Genomic DNA, 18,523 nt, shown 5'->3' with positions numbered 1-18,523 from the left:
CAAGACAGTGGTCTTTATCTTTGTTTTCCCAGTGTTAGAATGGTTTATTTCCCACCTCTCACCCCTCGTGGCTACTGTGCAGGTAACAGAGGCAGCACCCCAGCTGGGCCCCTGCTCACAGGCCCCGGCCTGGCCTGCGGGGAAGATGAGGCAGCCAGCAGGAGCCGAGAGGTTGGCTGCCCGGCCTCCTGCTCTGCTATAAGTGAGATTTGCTTAAAATGTCCTCCAGTTTCTTTAAAGGAGCAGGCTAGGCAGGGTTGCACCTGGTTCCAGAACCTTTCGTGCTGGTTCCAAGGGAGCCTATCTATAAAAATTGTTCTGGCTGGGCGTCCCCGGGACAGGACACCCCACTGGCGTCCCCAGCTCAGCACCCTGAGGGATCCCTAACCCCAGAAGGTGATTTCACTGACCACTCTTAAGCTGGGCACAGGTGGATATGCAGGTGGCTGGGTGGTGGGATTGGCCTGGTCTTCCCAGTGTGGAGGGCAGGCTCTGGCCTCTGCCTCAGTCACCCCGGGACGTAGGCCGCATGCTGCCTGGACATTCCTGTAGCGGGCCAGGAGGCAGGCAGGGCGTGCCCCGGGTCCGCCGTGTGCACCATCACCTGGGCACGGGGTGAGCCAGCAGGACGGGTGGTCCAGGGGTCCTTGTCCACGCCACGGGCCATGCCAGCCATTTCTCTGGTGCCCTCACCCAGGTCTCTGCAGGAAGAAGAGGCAAAGCTTGGGGGAAGAGCGGGGACCCCGTGTAACCCGACACTGCCCCCATGCCGGGCACCTGGGCCCTGCCTTCAGTGGGCTTGGGGCAGGGTCAGAACTGCCCTGAGCCTGAGGAGGCCCCTCCCTGGGCCTCAGACCCCTCACTCGTATGAGGTATGTGGTCCAAGGAGCAGCATGCCCACCTTCCAAGCTGGGAAGGGGCTTCCTGGGGCGGTGCTGGGGAAGGGGGCTTATTCAGCGTGTGCAGAAAGCACAGGGGCCAGGCCTCTCCCTGGTGGCCTGGGGCCAGATCACCCACTGCCTGTATCTCTGGTTCCTCTGTGCATCCCACCTCCTTCAATCACACTCTTCAGCCTGACCAGAGCCTGCACCCCCATCCACCAGGTCGTCTCCTGCTCACACTGCCCTGCTGCTTCCTGCCCCCACTTAAGATGCTGTCTCTCTCCTTCCCCCAAATGCAGACTCTCCCCATCTGTTCACCACAGTCATCACCTCCTCCAGGAAGCCTGCCTGGATCTCTGCTCCCCCACACTTAACTCTCAGAAAAGCTCTAGGAAGTAGTAGGGGTTAAGAAGTTATGTTGGTTTGATGAATAAGTAAATGAACCAGTTAATTAGCGGAGAGGAAAGACTGCTTGGTGGGTGAGGCTGTGGACTTTGGAGCCAGACAGCCAGAGTCCAAACTCGGCTTCACGCTTAGCAGTTATGTGCGATTCTGGACAAGTTTCTATTAAAATGGGATGGAAACGGTGCCCGCCGCTAAGGTTAGAGCAGCGCCTGGCCTATTGGGAGTTGCTGGGAAACATACAGAAAACAGGAATGCTGGGGGCACACCTGGCCTCCTCCAGACAGCCCCACTGACCTAGATGGGGGCTCGAGGCCCTGGGCCTTACCTAGGAAGGCACATCTGAGAGACAGCCGTTCCTCCCCCACTGAACTGGTGCATCCCCAGCTGAGACACAGCACGGTGTGTCACAGTCTGTAATGGGAAGGGAAGATGCCACCGGGTAGGGGGCGATGGAAAAGCTCTGAGACCTGCCGGGGGGAGGGGGGGGGCTGACCGTCTGCGAAGGGAATGCATCAGCCGAGACCCCACGGTGCAGCCGGAGCAAAAAGGCAGGCACTTGCGGCCGTGGCTACGCTTCTATCCCAAGGACACACAGAGCTCCCAGAACAGCCGTCACCAGCAGGTGACGCGCAGAGTAACCCCGAAGGACTAAAGCCAACAATATAACTGACAGCGATGGTGTGGGGAACACCTCAGCATTAACTGAGGAGTCGCCGAGGAGCATGAAGCTGCGCCTGCTAAGGGAGTGAGCGGGAGACAAGTCCTGACACCCGATGACGGTGCAGCTGTTGTGAAAACGGCTCAGATAATTTGTGCTGGGCTCCTGGGGAAAGAACGTGGAAATAAAAACATCCAGACTGTTGACCTCAACAGTCCATTCTTGGGTGGTCCCAAATGTCATCTTGAGAAAGGAAAACCACTCTAAGTAAGTGCAGACATTCACCCAAACCCGAGTGCCGTGGCTGGAGCATCTGGGGCGACGCTCTGGGGACCGCGGACCACGTGGTACACGGATGGAAAGGGGGCGAGGCAGCATTTCTGCCACGCCACCGTGACGTGCGCCTAGTGTGTGTCTAAGGTGCATCTGGAGCTCCAGGGAGGGAGACAGGAAATCAGCGCCTCCCCGTGGGCCAGACTCCACACTCCAGCCATCGCCGGGCCCGGGACGTCGCAAACAGACACGGGGCCAGACCGCCGCACCACAGCCGCGCCTCGAGACAAGAGCAGGATGAACGGTGACGGCCGGCACTCCCCGAGCCCTGTCCAGCCGGCCCAGGCACTGCTAAGACCCTGGCCGTTTGACGGAGGACCCTGAGGCCGCAGCAGCCGCCATGCAGCAAGGCCACCGGACGGGGACAGGTGGACGGAAAGGACTGGAGCCTGTGGAAACGTGAGCCCAGATGAGGTCGGCGACAGTGACCGTGAGCATGACAGGGGGCCCGTTACACGTTCCGTCTGCTTCTGTGTGCTCCTGACATCTCCCCAAAATAAAGTTTAGGAAAGAGTTCAGAGTGACGTGCAAACAGCAAAACCAAAAAGACAGTGAGTAAACAGCCAGAGCTCATCCTCATTCCTCACAACAGGAAGGACAGAGTCGCGGCACAATTAGAATCACCATGTGTGACCCCCAGGCCACAGGTCGGGGCCGTATGGCCCCTTGCAGAGTCCCCTCTTCATCACGTGATGTGGATGCCTCAACCGAGAGGCCCCAGAGCATGTGACCACGGGGCGCCAGCCTGACCTGCGTCTGTGACCCACAGCAGTGCCACCAGGGGGCACATCCGGGAGATGCAGCCTGAGTGCGGCCATGCAGAAGCCTGGCGGCCCAGAACCCGCAAGAGACAAAGCTGCCAAAAACAAACAGCCCGCCCCACTGAAGGCGCCCGGAGCCCCAGCGCTGGGGTCAGAGGGCACATGCTGAAAGCTAGAAACACCGGGAGCTGTTGTATCTGCAGCCCACGTGCAGTCTTGACCAGACTCCGGGAGTCAGAGGAAGGGACATAAGAGAAAGTCCCTGTAACGGTTCAGAAAGTCTGTGTGCCCGTGCAAGAAGCACAAGACCCAGAGCCCTGCCGCGTCCCCCGGGAGGGGACCTCCTGTCTCTGCAGGTCTGAGTTCCCAGGATAAAGGCACTGGGTGGTGGGAGTTGAGGCCCAGGTAAGGCTGGGCAGCGTGTGGGATGGCGGGCGTCCTGACCGAGCTGGGCCCCCCACCCTCACGCCCAATGCCCCCCTCGCCGTGCCCGTGCCCACGTGGTGAAGCTGTAGTTGTCGTGCGCCTGGCCAGGGCGGACCCCGGGGTCCCTGCCACCACCGCCGCCATTGTTCGGGCCCTTGAGGCCGAGGTAGGAGGCCTGCACCGTATCCAAGTCCCCGGCTCTCAGCTGGAGCCACAGCTGGGTTGCCCTGGGGAGAGACGGGGGAAGGACATTCAGGATGCCAAATCCTCTGCAAGGCGGTTGATGAGCCGGACTCTGGCTCCTCACCCTGCTCACCCAGCACCGTGGAGCCCAGGCCGCGAGCAGACCCAGACTGAAGGAGGCCCAGACCAGACCCATGTGTGCGGCCTGGTTAGGAAAGACCTTCCAGAGCCGCGAGGCTCTGTGAGTCGCAGGCTGCTGTGGGGCAGCACTCGGTAGCCGGGCTCCCTGAGGAGCCAGGGCAGCCCCAGCGCCCCTGGACACCCGCCGGAGGCCCAGGGCACGGATGGCAAGTGCCCATGGAGCACCCTCTGCCCTCAGGCTCGGGTGGCAGGGAGGGCTGGAGGCCCCTGGGGCCAGCGTACCTGTCGGACGGCTGCTCACTCCTCTTCATGCACCTCATGAGGCAGCAGGTGAGGAAGGCCACGGACATGAGTAGGATGACAGCGCAGCTGACGATGGAGGCGATCACGGCCACCTTGAAGCCGAAGGTCTCGTACGGCGGCACGGCTGCGAGGGAGACAGGGCCACCTCCTGCACAGGGCTCGCGAGGCCCTCGGCAACCCCGTTCCGTGGGGGAGGCAGGGAGGTAGGTGCTGGTGGCTGGGGCTGTCAGGGAACACTGTCCCCTAAAGGGGGGGGGGGGTGCTTGGGCAGGGTTTCGGAGGGTGTGTAGGAGTTCACAGCAGCACACCCGGAAAAGCTCTGAAAGGAGTTCAGTGATAGCCCCCTGGTTCCATGGCAGCCACATGCCAGCCGTGGCCTGCTTCCACGTGCTCCAAGCTGGTAAACCCTTCAGGGGCCCACGTGCCTTCTCAGTTCACTTTCCAGGAGGCTCAAAAGCAAGAAGAATGCCTGTGTCTGAGGCCAAAGGGCCTTTGCTGCTTAACAGCCGTGTGACCTCAGCTATGGGTCGAGCAGTGTTCTACCGGCTTCTAACGGGCATCCTGGGAAGACAAGGCCCAGGGTCCTAGTCTGAGCAACACTGCACACCCTGCCCTGCGGTGACACTGCTCACGCCCCGCCTCCACCCCCATCCCCTGCCCCAGCTGAACACAGGCCACCCAGACCCAAGAGCTCTCCCGGCCGCCCCCGCAGCTGTATATCCATCTTCTGGCCCGTGGGGGTGAGGGGAATCGTGTGGGGCACTTCTTAGGGCCTTCCTTTCCTGCCCGGCCACGACAAGCACCCAGAACACAGGTGCCATTGTCTTGAGTCCCACCCCAGAGCGACGGGCCAGCGCAGCCTGGGTCCCCCCTCCACAGGGAGTGCCGTATGAGATGCCCATCCTGAGGGCTATGGGCCCTCAGAGAGAAAGCTCCTTGTCAGTGAATCCCTGTTATCTTGGAGCCTAATCCGGATGGGCGCCCTCCTTCTCAGAGACTGATCCAGCACACGAGCATTTGAAAGGCTCTGAGAAGTGCTCTAGCCTATTAATCCAGCATGTTCCAAACCGTGTTGGCTACGAAGCCCTCTTTGATGCCCGACACACGTCAACACGATACAGTGACCTCCCTTTGGAAAACCCTTCACCACCCTGTACAACAAATACAACTTGAAAGCTAGAAAGCCATCTCATCCCCTGACGGGGAGCCCGGGGCTGCGAGCATCCTGGCCCTCAGTGTCCCCAGTTCTAGAATCCATAGCACATATAATATCCTATTAAGGTCTGCTGCATGGGTGCATAAAAGAATGAATGAATGAACAGACAGAGCTGCCCGCTTAAAAGATGACAGAGAACAGCTCAAACAAGCTCTCGGTGCTGACAGGCCAAGTCGGTGGCAGAGCGAGGGTTGAGGCTGCTGGGCCTGGAGTCCATGTGCAGACATAGGGCCCAGTGGGGGCTGTCCAGCTGCCAGCAGCGGGGTCGGGACCCTACAGAGGCCTAGCGGGGACTTGTACCCACCGCATCCCCTCCGTGGACGCTCACGCCCACATGACGGGACCAGCCGCCCCCACCCCCTGCAGGTGCTCAGGGGAAGCAGGCCTCACACTTGCACACGGGGCTCACTGAAGACCACTCGGCGATGCTCCCCTTCCAAGCACAGGTGAGGAGGCCGGACCCAACCATCTGGTGGCCTGAGGGGCAGTGGAACACGAGGACAGTCCCCACAGAAGTGCCGTCGCCACGAAGGACTTGAAGGGTGCCCCGCGGGGGTGGCTGCACCCGTGTGCACGTGCCTAGGGAAGAAGAGAGCAGAGATGAGGGCCCTATCCTGGACGGCAGAGGGTGGGAAGGAGCCCCGGCGGGGAAGGGCGCTGCTGCTCCAACACCCACACGACGCCCTGGGTAAGGTGCCACGGCCCAGGCCATCTGGCGTGGCAGCCACTCGGCCGGTGGCCTGGGGGCCCACGCGGAGCAGATCCCAACATTAGGTGAACCTTAGAGGTTCCAAAGACCACAGTGTTGAAAAAACGAATCTGTGTCAGAAGACAAGAAAAGCAAACACAGGTGACTCTTGAACAACACGGTTTTGAACGGCTCGGGTACACTCAAGTGTGGACTTTTTACAGGACAGGGCTGTAAATGGATTTTCTCTTACTTACGACTTTCTTTTTTTTTTTTTTTCCAACGTTTTTTATTTATTTTTGGGACAGAGAGAGACACAGCATGAACGGGGGAGGGGCAGAGAGAGAGGGAGACACAGCATCGGAAACAGGCTCCAGGCTCCGAGCCATCAGCCCAGAGCCCGACGCGGGGCTCGAACTCACGGACCGCGAGATCGTGACCTGAGCTGAAGTCGGACGCTTAACCGACTGCGCCACCCAGGCGCCCCACTTACGACTTTCTTAATGACGTTTCTTTTCTCTAGTTTACTTTACTGTAATCATACGGTACATAACCCATCTAACATGCGAGATAGGTGTGAACCAGCTCTTGATGTGATCAGTAAGGCTTCTGGCCAACAGTAGCCATTAGTGGTTAAGTTTTCGGGGAGTCAGAAGTTATATCCAAATATCAACTGCATGGGGGTCAGGACCCCTAACTCCTGTGTTGGTCAAGGGTCAACTGCACACAATTAGTATCTAAGCGTAGCTCCAAAGGCAGAAGCAAGGAAAAAACAGGGGAAGGGAGAGACGGGCAGTGTGCGTGAAAAGTAAGAAAGGAGAACTTTCGTTGCTCCAATAGCTAAGACACAAACAAGCTCGGATGAAACAACCAGGAAGAGGTCTGGAGAGCGCAGGACGAAGGTTCAACCCCCTTGCTGGTTGGTATCTTCATACCCATCCACAAAAGCTGACCCCAAATAAAAAACAACGGCTAACGTGGGAACACGCGCTTCACAGAAAAAACACAAGGAGCCGAGAGGCAAGAATCTGTTTCCTCACAGTAGCTGAGGATGTGCGGATTCAGAGACCTCGTCTCTCACCCCTCGAGCTGGCCAATCGTAAGAGAAAAAAGACCACGTGCCAAGTTCAAGAGGCCTGGGAACGCCCGCTCTGGGTGGATCCAGACCTTTCCGGATGGGAAAACGTGTGAAGAGCTTTGTGTCGTGGATCACCCGAGAATTTAGCCAAAGGAGAGAATTATGAATCTGCAGCCAGGATTTCTACACCAGGATGTTCACCCCCACGTGTACAGAAACCACCAATGTGCCTGGCCGTGGACCCGTGCGGCCAAGCAAGGCATAGCCTGGTGACAAATGCCAGCCAGCCGTCCTTCCATAAGGACGTACAGAGACGGTATGAACGGAGTGGCAATCACAGCACCGTCATAAGACCGCCACAGTGACAACAGCTGGCACTTACAGGGAGCCTACGGAGTGCCGGATGCTGAACGCACGCCTTACGTGCACTGACACATCAACCTGGACAGTGCCTTCCTGGGGAGCCACCATTCTCCCCACACGACAGGTTAGGAAACCGAGGCACAGGGTGGCTAAGTCACTTCCCGAGGCTACACAGCTCCTGTGTTGCAGGGCAGGGATTCGGAACCAGCAAGACGGCACCAGGCTACCTTCTGAACACGTGTGTGCACGCGGACATATGCACGCAGCCACGTGCCCTGTGTCTGGCTCCCCTGCTCAGCACAAGGCCCAGGGAAGGCACCAGCCATGACATTCTGCCGTCAGCCTGGCACGCTGTGACCCAGCCAAGCTCCTGCACTCGCCAGGCTGCGCGACACGTGGCCTTTCCCGCGTTCACTCGGACGGCAGCACCGGGCCGGCTCCTTCCGTGCTCCAGCCCTGACACGTGGACACTTCTTGATCCACAGCCAACTCGCCAGCCAACCCTGCGGGCTCTGCTTTTAAAATCTGTACCCAGGACACCCCCCGGGGGCTAGAGTGCCCCCCAAGGCCACGCCCACCTGGAAACAGCCACGGGGGCTCCATGCGTGCCACCACGGCACCCCATTCCACATAGGCTGTGGGAGGAGAGCACACCCAGGACCGCCCAGGACAGCGGCTGTCACTCGGGACAGCCACACACGCACATGCCTGGCACATCCAACCTGTCCAGAGGGGAAACCAAGGCAGGGGGAGGTCAAGCCACCCCTTGTCCAGCTGTGCTGGCCTTGCCCCACTCAGGGCGAGGTTGTTAAGGGGGCAGCAGCCTGAGCATCAGCCCCGCTTCGTGCTGTCAGGAAAACAGTAGGAGCCGCGGCTGCCCCAGGCCTCACCATGGGCAGTGACTGTGAGTGACGGCATTTGGCTGTGCTCTGCCACGCCGCACTAGTCCACCCCTTGTTCTGTCCCACCGAGAACTGGGGGCGGGGGGGTCACGGGCCGAAATGTGGGGCAGAATGTGAGCCGGGGGCCCTCATGCTTTGTGCAAGGGGTGGGGCACTGACTCCTGGATCAGCTAACACTGGGAACCTCGTGGGTGCTTGGCTACAGCCCTGTGAGCAGGGCAGTCCATCACTACCTTACAGATGGGGAACCTGAGGCACCGCAAGGCTGGGTGACACACCGCGGGAACTGGCCGCAGCTGTCCCCGTCTGTCCTGCGGCTGGGAGGATGTGGGCCCCCGTCTGCAGGTGTCCGACACCAGCATCACTACCCCCACCAGCAATGCAGCTCTGATAGAATGTTCTGGCCAAGAAGCACCCTCATTCCTAGCCTCGTGCAGCACTCCTAACCATCTCAGAGGACAGCGGAGAAGAATCATCGTCTCCATTTTGCCGCAAGGAAACCAAGGTTCCACAGGGGAGGGGCCCGGGACTAAGTCAGCAGCAGAGCAGGGGGTGTGGGTACCTGTCCCAGAGCGGGTCTTTCCCTGATAGACAGCACTACCAAATTACTAAGACGGTGTCAACAATCACAAAAGAAAAGAACAGGTAAATCAGAAAAGAAAAACCAATGTCTCAGAAACCAGGGGAAGGGCAATTAGTTTAAAAAAAAAATTAAAAAGCATTCACATCAGAAAAGAAGCAACCCTCCATTTGACACCATCTCGAATCCAAAAATCCCCAGGCATCTACTAAAAACCTACAGAAACTCATAAGTCCAGCAAGGCTGCAGGATGCAAGCCCAACACCCGAAAATCCATCATGTTTCAGCACAGTGGCAGGGAACAAAGTGGAATAAAGAAAGCCATTCCATTTACAAGAGCGTCCGAAGGAATACATCGCTTAGGAATAAAATGAACAAAAGAAGAGTAAAACTTAAACCCCGAAAACTACAAGACACTGCGGGCGGAAATAGAGGTCCTGCCCAGAGGTGAAGTCGCACGTGCCCGCGGGCCGGGAGACTGACCGCCACACTAGCCTCGGCTCCTCTGCAGACACACCACAGCCCCTCCCAGAGTCCCAGCTGCTGCCTTTCCAGAAACGGACAGGAGGGTCCTAAAATTCTTAAGGAAATGCAGAAAACCTAGGATAGTTCCAACAAAAACTATCTTGAAAAACCTCAAAGTTGGAGGACTCACACTTTCTTGTTTCAAAACTTTCCACAAAGCTACGGTGAGAAAGGGACAGACCCGGAGCCAATGGAGCAGAAGTGACAGTGCAGAAATGACCTCTTAAAGTCAGGTGAGCTTTGATGAGGGCACGAGGACCGTTCGGCGGGAAGAGAACGGTGTTCCAGCAGCTAGCGCTGGGCAACAACATCCACGGGCAAAGCAGCGCTGGCCCTCTCCCCACACCAGACACAAAAACGAACTTCAAGTGAATCCCAGACCTAAACGTAAGAGCTAAATCTGCAGAACTCTCAGACGAAAGCAGAGGGATAAATCTTCCTGACCTTGATTCGACACCAAAAGACTAACGACAAAAGCAAAAAATAGACAAATGGGACTTGACTGAAATTAAAAATCTTTGTGCTTCAAAGGCCATGATCAAGAAAGAAAGAAGACAAGCTACAGAGTGTGAGAAAATATTTGTCAACCGTATATCTGATAAAGGACTTGTGTTTAGAGTGCGGAAGTTATTATGCTGAATTATAAATGAAAAAAATTTTTATTTGAGAGAGAGAAAGAGTGCGCGCGAGAGTGGGGAGGGGGCGGGGAGGGGGCAGAGGGAGAGAGAGAGACTCTTAAGCAGGCCCCTTGTTCAGTGCAGAGCCCAAGGCGGGGCTCGATCCACCAGCCTGGGATCATGACCTGAGCCGAAATCAAGAGTCGGCCGTTCAACCAACTGAACCGCCCAGATGCCCCGTTATGCTCACTCCATCATAAAAGACAAATAACCAAATTTAAAAATGGGTAAAGTATCTGGACAGACATTTCTCGACAGACATACCATGGCCCCCATTAGCACATGAAAAGATGCTCCCCGTCCTTCCTTCAGGCAAATGCAAATCAAATCACCAGGGAGTCCCTGCTTCACATCCAGCAAGCACCTGTCCCTGAAAAGGACCAGGTGTCCCCAGGAGGTGGAGAACCTGGAGCCACGTGCCCTGCAGGTGGGAACACAACACATGAAGCCCCCTTCCTGACGGTCACACGGGGCGTTACCACGTGGTGCAGCGCCGCCCCACACAAGCGAGATGAAAACACACCCACACACAGACTTGCACACACACACACAACAGCGTCACTCACGAGAGCCAAACGGTGGAAACCACCCCAACGTCCACACGGATGAGTGGACAGATAAATAGAAAATGGTACAAGCCCCGCTGGAACAGCACCAGACGACAAAAAGGAGAGGGGCAGCGACACAGGCCACGGTGTGGCCGAACCCTATGAGGACAGGACGCTCGGTGCCTGAGCCAGTCACAAAACCTCATGTTGTCAGACTCTGTTTATAGGAAGTGTCTGGAAGAGGCAAGCAAATCCTCACAGGCGGAAAGTAGATTAGCCATGGGCGGGGGGTGCGGGGGGCGTGGGGGGGAGACTGCTGGAGGGCGCACGGCTTCTCTCCGGGGTGATGAAATGTTCTAAAAAGGACTGTGGTGATGGCTGTACCTATCTGAAAACGTACTATAAGCCACTGAGCTGCACACGTTAAATGCACACTTTAAATGGGTGAGTGACATCTCAATAAAGCTCCTAAAAATTCCAGGAAAATACTTGTGTCAATCAAAGAAGTGCAAATTTGAAATGCGAGGTATTGTTTTGGCCCCTTAGCTTGGTCAAGATGGAAAAGTCTGGTGTACGGGGGCGGGTGCGGTGTGTGTGTGTGCGCGCAGAGCCCCGGCGTGGAGGGCAGGGGACCCACCCTGTGCCCCCGAGGTGGACACTGCCCGCTTCCGCTCGCTGACCTGGGACTGAACACTGCAGACTCTGGGCTCTTAACTGACCACCACACTTGGCCTCGACAGGCGCCAAGGCAGGAGCGACGGAAAGGCTGTCCCAGCCACCGGGCTGCAGCCAGCACCCCCACCAGGACCCGTGGACACGGACACCGGCTGTCCTCCCCGCCAGGAGGCGGGCGGGGCATTCTGGAACCGGGTAGACGGAGCATGGCAGCCACAGGCCGGCCACGTGGCCCCTCCCCCGGGGTCACCAGGGAGCCAACACTTCCTAGTCCTCAATTTAGAGCCGCCACTTCTGCTTCTGGGGCTGGGGCCGCTAAGCAGCCTCTTTCGGTGCTGCCCCGTGTGACCCGCCTGGGGAGGGGGCTGGCCAGGGGGAGAGGCCGGGAGCGCTCACAGCACCCGCACCAAGCGCCCGGCCTGCACACCTAGAACTTTCTCAAGAAGGTCAGGAGCCCTGAGGGACAGACCAGAGCGGCAGCAGAGGTGATGAAGCAGCCTGGTGAAGTGTCAAGGGCAGGGTCAGGCTGGGAAGTGTGGTAATAAATCCATTCAGCTCTGCGGGTGCGTCTGTGATATTTAAGACAAGGGGAGAGAGCCTCCAGCCAGTGTCACTGCTGAATGTCACCGCCTGGCAGCCAGGGCCCGGCCCAGCCCAGACCCCTCGGGCTCTGCGGCACCCCCCGCTGCCCCCGCCACCCGCACCTGCTGCTCTGGGCCTGTGACCCATCTGGAAGTACCCAGACAGCACTGCCATCTCAGGAACTGCTTCGCCCTGTGTGCACGGGTTGGGGGAGGGCCCCGCTGTCACTCACATCCTGTGCTGCTGCCGGTTCCCGTGGGGGTGGCCAGGATGCCCATCCTGGGTTTCTCCACCCAGGGGATGGGTCACACATCTGAAAGGAGAGAAGTGATTCTCCCTAAGGTGCTCAGAGCCATAAAGGGGACAGAGAGAGGGGGCCGTCAGGGAAGGGGGAGGGGCGGCACCGACCCGCAGACAGGAGACAGGATTTAGAGCCCACCCAGTGAGCACACTGTGGGGTGGGGGTCTGCGGGTCTCCGAGAGACTCAGAGTGGGGGGCTTTAAGTGCAGTCCTGGCTCCGTGCCCCAGCCCTGCAGCCTCACACTCTGCATTTCCAGGCAGCGAGCCGAGCTCACACCCGTCAGAGGCAGGGAGCCACAGCATCAGTGTGTGGCCGTGGCCGGCGAAACACAGGGCCAGAGGAATAATTGTGGTGAGAGGAGGGGGAGGAGCCCTGCCCACTACCTGCCCAGAAGAGAGGAATGCCTTCCCTGGGGGGCCGGCCGGGAGCCCCACGTCCCGGACAGGATGCTGAGGTGGGAAGGTGCTCCTGCCCCTGCTGGGAAGCCCCCAGCCCCCAAACCTCAGGCCCTCTCCACCGGGTCTGACTTGAGTCCTGGACCTGGGCCTCACCTTGCTCAGACTCAATTTCCCCATCTGCAAAACAGGGTGAACTGCCCCCCCCCCCCCGCAAGGGTCATGAGAAGAGTAAGGCCACCCCAGGGAGACCTCAGAGCAGTGCCTGAGCTCAGAAACACTCCCCAGGAGGGGGCTCAATGCCTCATTCTGAGCACCCAGCCCATGGCACCCCAGACACCCCCAGGCTCCTATGGGTCTCTTCCGGCATCCCTTCCCTGGGCCCAGAAGGCCAGCGAACACATCTCTGGGCTGAGCCCATTTTCCAGATGAGGAAACTGATGTCCCCTGTGTACACTGGCAGGGTCCCCACAAGACCCTTCCACAGAACTGGTGACACACAGCCAGGGCAGGGAGGTGGTTGAGTGCCAAAGGGCTGCGGGGGGCTGTAGTCACGTCCACCCAAGACCCCCTCCCAGAGACGTCCTGAGGAATCACCATGGCCGGCGGATGGGCCAGCGGGCCCTTGACACCATGGCCCTTGACACGGCAAACCCAGCTTCTGCTCACAGCCCTTACTGACCCCTCCCCATCCTGGAGACCCCAGACCCCATCACTGGCTCCCAACAGCCCCTCCCTTGATATCTAAGAGGCAAATCCCACCTCCTCCTGTCGCTGCTGAAAACCCTCACAGACACCCCGCTGCCCCTGGGCATCCTGCAGGACACCCTCACGCTGTCCTCTCCTCCAGGCCCCTCCCACCTGTGGCTGGCCCAGACACCTGGCGCAGCACCCCCCCAGCCCTTCTCTGGCTGGATCTATGCACCCCTCAACCGTGGGTGCATTGCTCCTTGGGCCCTTCGTGGCCTTTTTGTACGACCTCTTTTTTACTAGGTGCAAATAAATCTTAAAGCAGGAAAAACAAAGTAAATGGATTCACTGCAAAGAAGACACAAACCCAAACCAAACCCTAGGGGCTCCCTGGACAGTGAAGGGCAGACTTGCCCTGGAACGCCCCTTGTCCCCAGCTCCCGCCCCAATGGGTCCAGGAGGATGCTCCCTGTCATGGGGAGGGGGGGTGCAGGGCCTGTGGTGGTGCTTCCCCAGCCCAGCCCCGCATGGCCAGCAGGGTGAAGAACAAGTCTGTTTGTTAATCTTTTATCTGGAACCTTGGGCCACAGGCCTGCCTCCTCCGTCCTCCTCCTTCCCGGAGCCCACACTGCCCTCAAACCCTGACCTCCCCCCCGCACCCCCCCCCCCCAAGACCAGGTAAATCAGTTACTTTTTTCCGTTCTGGGAAGAGGTGCACTGGGACTGGGATGGGGAGACAGGTTGCTGGGCCCGCTCACCACCGGCCTGGGTCCCTGCCACACTGGAGAGTTGCTTCCTTGATCTGCTCTGGGTTTCCCCCAAACGGAAAGGGAAACCCAAGGAGGAGAGTTCAAAGGGTGACATGTGCTCTATGGAGGGTGGGACCCCCCAAGACCCCAGCAGGGGGGGGACAGCCACACGTGGGGGGGCCCACAGCCCTGGCTGTGTGTCTTCAGGCTAGATACTCGCCCTCTCTGAGCACGTCTCCTGTCCCCTCCGAGGGCAGGCCCGGGCCTCGGGCCTCGGCCACAGTGGAGACGGGGTCTCCGGCCACGCCCCCCAGCTGGTGGGTCAGCCCACACGGGCGGAATCCCCAGTGTGTTTCAGAGCAGACCCAGGCTGGTTCCCACCCAGGAAGAGCTGCGACCCAAAGCTCCAGGGGCGGGGGAAGGAACGTGAAGGCAGAAGGCGGAGCTGGACCTCCGAACAAGGAGGCCACAATTGAATTCCCACCACTCCCCCTGGGCCTCGGTCTGTCCTCTGTGAAGTGGGCGCAGATCACCGGTGCCGCAGGGATATAGGAGTCACGCCCCTGGCACGCCCTCATCATCCGGGTCCTCCTGCAGCCCCCTTCCCAGGCATCTCCCTCAACGCCCTTCCAGAAGTGGGAGGGGGTCACCTCTGGCTGCTGGAACCGTGTCCTTCCCGCAGGGCTGCGTTCCTGCACAATCTCCCCCATCAGGGAGTGCTGGAGCAGCCCGGGATGTGGGCCAGGGCGGCGGGGGCCTGTGGGCAGCGGAAGGGTGGCCTCCATGGCGAGCTGGGCACCCGGCCTCCACTCAACAAACACTTAACCCCTGCTGTGAGCCAGCCTCTGCCCTTCACCAGCCACACCTGGGCGAAGAGGGAAGAACGTGGACCCCGGGACGCCAGGTCCGTGCGGCTAGACGTTGGAAGAGCAGAGTGATGCGTCCATTTTACCACGACAAGGAAAAACACGTCCCCCGCCCCCACTGCTAGGTTGTAGCGTGTGCCAAACTGTCACAACCCCACAGGGACAAGTGGGTACACATTTCAAGCTCAAAAGACTGGGGACATGGGGCAGAGGGATGGTGGGGTCTGGGGTGACTGTGTTACCCTGGAGCAGAACAACTGTGGCGGGGGTGGGGGGTGCACAGGCCCTTCCTGACTCCCCCTGACTGGTCCACAAGGCCGGGGACAGGCATGCAGTGCCCACTAAGCACGTGGGGGAAACTGAGGCCAGAAGCAGAGCGACACATCCCAGGTGAGAGGTGTCTTTCAACCCCAAATGCTGGGGAAAGGCTAATGGGCTGGGACCCCCAGGGCGTCCAGAGGAGTCTGAGCCCTAAGATCGGAGGCGGGGAAAGCCTGAGGGCGGGGACTGGCCTCTGAGGCCCCACCCCCCACCCCCAGGATTCTCAGCAAACAGTCTTTTGTATGCAGACACATCAGGGCCTCCCGTTCCCCGTCCTAGGCTGGTCTTGTGCAAGTCTCTCCACCTCTTGGTCAACACCCACCTCCCCGGCAGTGGGGCAACACTCACTCGGTCGTCACACGCACCAAATTCGGTATTAGGGGGACAGGGAGTCAAAGAAAATAAACCCACCTCACCAGGCCAGGCTGCCCCTAGAGCCAAGCACCTCTCCTCTGCCGGCAACTTGCCTCCTTGGGTCTCAGTTTCCCCATTTGAGAAGGAGCTGCCCGCCAGGGCCCCCAGGGTGGGGACTGTTTTAAGCAGGACTGGCAGCACCCGGGGGGGGGGGGGGGGGGGCTCCTCCTCCAGGCCCCGCTTCCACCCGTGCAAAGAGCCCAGTCCTGAGCCTGGCCTGGGCCACAGGTGTGCAGAGACCTTCAGGCATAAGGGGGAGGGGGCAGTGTCCGCTAAAGTGAGCCTCGGGGACCTCTGGTTCTGTTTCTCAGTTAGGCTTTAGGCGCATTCATGCAGCAAAGCCAGCCTCCAAACCTGGGGCTTCGGACGAGCTGCCCACACCGCAGCCAAAGCACGAAGGTGAACCCTCTTCAAAACATTCTCGAAATCAATCACAAAGTACGCTAAGTGCCAGTCCTCCCACTTCCGGAGACCCCAGACTTCGTCCCTGGCCCGGGAGCCTGGCAACCGCGGAGAGTCGTTCCCCCGCCAGGCTCAGTTTCCTCACCTGTGAACTGGGGGTGGGGGGCCAGCCGGGGCACCCGAGCGCCTCCCCGCTAAGCGAGGCCGGGTCCCCACGTCGGCCGCACCGACTTCCCTGCTCCGAGCGGGGCGCGGGCGGGGCGGGGCGGGCGCCGCAGCGGGAGCGGGCGCGCACCTGCGCGGAGGGGCGGCTGGCCGCCGCCGCCTGGTTTCGGGCCGCCTGCAGCCGGGCTTCGGCTCCGCTGGGGCGCCGGCTGGGCGGGAGGGGAGGGTCGGAGAGGGTCGTCCTCGGGCGGGTCTCGGGCTGTGGGCCTCCCCGGACGCGGCCGTGCGCCCCTTCTCCCGGCTGCGCGCCCCCACCGCCGCGGCTGTGCGCACCCCCTCCCCGCTCCCGCTGCGCCGCGCGCCTCTTGGCTTCCCGGTCCGTGAAATGGGTGCAGAGCCTCGCTCGTGGCCCGCAGCCCCGGCGCTCACCTGTGCCGTTCCCCGGGGCGGGTTCGGCGTCCACCGCGCGCCCCCCGGGCCTCGCCCTGCGGCGAGGGGTCGAGGCCGCCCCGTGCATCCCTGCGCTCCTCGCCGCTCGGCCGGGACCGCGGGGCCTGAGCCGGAGGGGCGGGGCGGCCCGGGACACGTCCCCTAGGGCCGGCCCCGCCCCGTGGGTCGGGGGCGGGGCCGACCCCGCGGGAGCCCCAACCCCCCAGGGGGCAAAGCTGGCGGTGCAGGAAGTCTCGCTCCAGGGCTCTGCACGGGCTTTGCCCTCGCCTCCCGCCCCTCTGAAAACCCCGGTTCCCCAGGCCAGGTGTCCTCCGTGAGCGGCACATGTGAACCCCATCCGTGTCCCTGTGGGCCAGGCCCTCTGAGCTGGGGGGTCGATGCTGTAGGTCTTCACTGAGGAGCCCCGGGTGGTGGGGGCAGATTCAGACCCCTGGGGTCTGGCTGTGCCCTCACGAACGCGGCGGGGCACCTGCCCTCTCCCGGCTCAGCCCCCGGCCCAGCTCCCCGGGTCGTGGTCCGGGCTGGACCCGGAGCTGCAGCCCGCCCCTTCCTCTCCCTCTGACCCCACCCCGCCCAGGCGCCGCGTCCTTGCCTGGCCATTCGCCCAGGGGGCTCTCAGACTACTTCCCAGCAGAGGCGGCACTGGGTGGCTCAGGGCTGCTCCCAAGCAGGCTTGTCTCTTGCGGAGTTGGAGGAAGTGATCTTGGAAGAAAGAACAGCAGATGCAAAAGTCCTCAGGTGGAATATTTTGGAAGCTTGAAGAACAGCCGAAGTCCCTGGCTCATGAAGCCTGAGAAGGTGGCCCAGGTGGACAGGACTGGCTCTGGAGGGCCTGGCAGGTGGCACAAAGAGGTGAGTGTTCTCCTGGAACCACAGAGCAGGGTCCCGGCAGGGCAGCCCATCCCCACCTCTGCTTTCAGAGCCAGTGGAATAAGTGAGGGACCCTCCCCTCTCCTGGGTCTGAGTTGCGGTCACCCCATAATATCTGGTCCCCACTTCAGACCTGTGGACCACACATGATGAGTTTCTTCAGTTCCCCTGACCAAGCAAGTATATCCCGTTTGCCACATGGGAAAGCCAGGTGAGCCCACAGGGCCTGCTGTGATCCCTGCTCCCTCTAGACCACACTAGGCTGGAGCCCCAGAATTCCCTGCCAGAGGCACCCAGCCCATCTCCAGGGCTAGCACACAGGGCTAACCCTGGTCTCTGCTTGTGAGTGGGAGGGGAGGTGGGACCGGCTGGCCCAGGCCTCCAGGAGTCCCAAATGCCAGATTGAGCCTGGCCACTTAGGGCGGTATGTTCCGGGGTACATGCTGTAACAGGGCGCCACAGGCTGAGTGTCTTAGAACTGCACACCTGTTGTCTCGGGGCCTGAGATCAGGTGCCAGCAGATGTGTCCCCTCCAAAGGCCCTAGGAAGGATCTATTCCAGGCCTCTGTTCAGCTTCCTGTAATTCCCTGGCTTGTGGCTGTATCATTCCAAACTTCACATGGCTGTCTGTCCCTTTGTACATTTCGGTCGCTGCCCAGATTTACCCTTTTTATAGGGACACTAGTCTTACTGGATTAGAGGCAGCCCTTCTGACCTCACTTTAACTTGGTTGCCTGTAGAGAGGTACTGTCTCCAAAAACGGCATGTTCTGAGGTACTGGGGTTAGGACTCCAGCACTTGAATTTGGGGGGTGGGGGTCTGGGCACAGTTCAGCCCCTGACAGATGGCATCGAGGTCAGGGACACAAACTGTTCTCGCTGGTCTACAGCTGGGTAGTGGGTTCTGGGCGTTCAAGCATGTGGTGCTGGCCCCCTGTACTGTTAGGCAGCTGGGGTGGTGGCCCAAGACCTCTG

At 60.2% G+C, this 18,523-nt stretch overlaps 1 protein-coding gene across 2 annotated transcripts; it reads right to left on the bottom strand.

The window, feature by feature from the left end:
* Window positions 1–19: 19 nt before the first annotated feature.
* On the bottom strand, window positions 20–16,794 carry SUSD3 (sushi domain containing 3). 2 transcript variants are annotated; one of them, XM_043565260.1, is made up of 6 exons: window positions 16,659–16,771; window positions 12,158–12,238; window positions 5,698–5,886; window positions 4,071–4,215; window positions 3,539–3,691; window positions 20–701 (listed from the first exon to the last, which is right to left on the bottom strand). In XM_043565260.1, exons 2-6 carry the CDS (start codon window positions 12,201–12,203, stop codon window positions 509–511), a joined length of 726 nt encoding a protein of 241 aa, XP_043421195.1. In that variant the 5' UTR covers window positions 12,204–12,238; window positions 16,659–16,771; the 3' UTR covers window positions 20–508. The 2 variants fall into 2 exon arrangements, with proteins under 2 accessions (XP_043421195.1, XP_043421194.1); XM_043565259.1 differs by lacking the exon at window positions 12,158–12,238 and having other exon boundaries at window positions 16,659–16,794.
* Between the last annotated feature and the right edge of the window lie 1,729 nt (window positions 16,795–18,523).

The sequence above is a fragment of the Prionailurus bengalensis genome, chromosome D4 (assembly GCF_016509475.1).
Source record: "Prionailurus bengalensis isolate Pbe53 chromosome D4, Fcat_Pben_1.1_paternal_pri, whole genome shotgun sequence".
Classification (NCBI taxonomy): Eukaryota; Metazoa; Chordata; class Mammalia; order Carnivora; family Felidae; genus Prionailurus; species Prionailurus bengalensis.
This window is presented reverse-complemented; position numbering and strand designations above follow the sequence as displayed.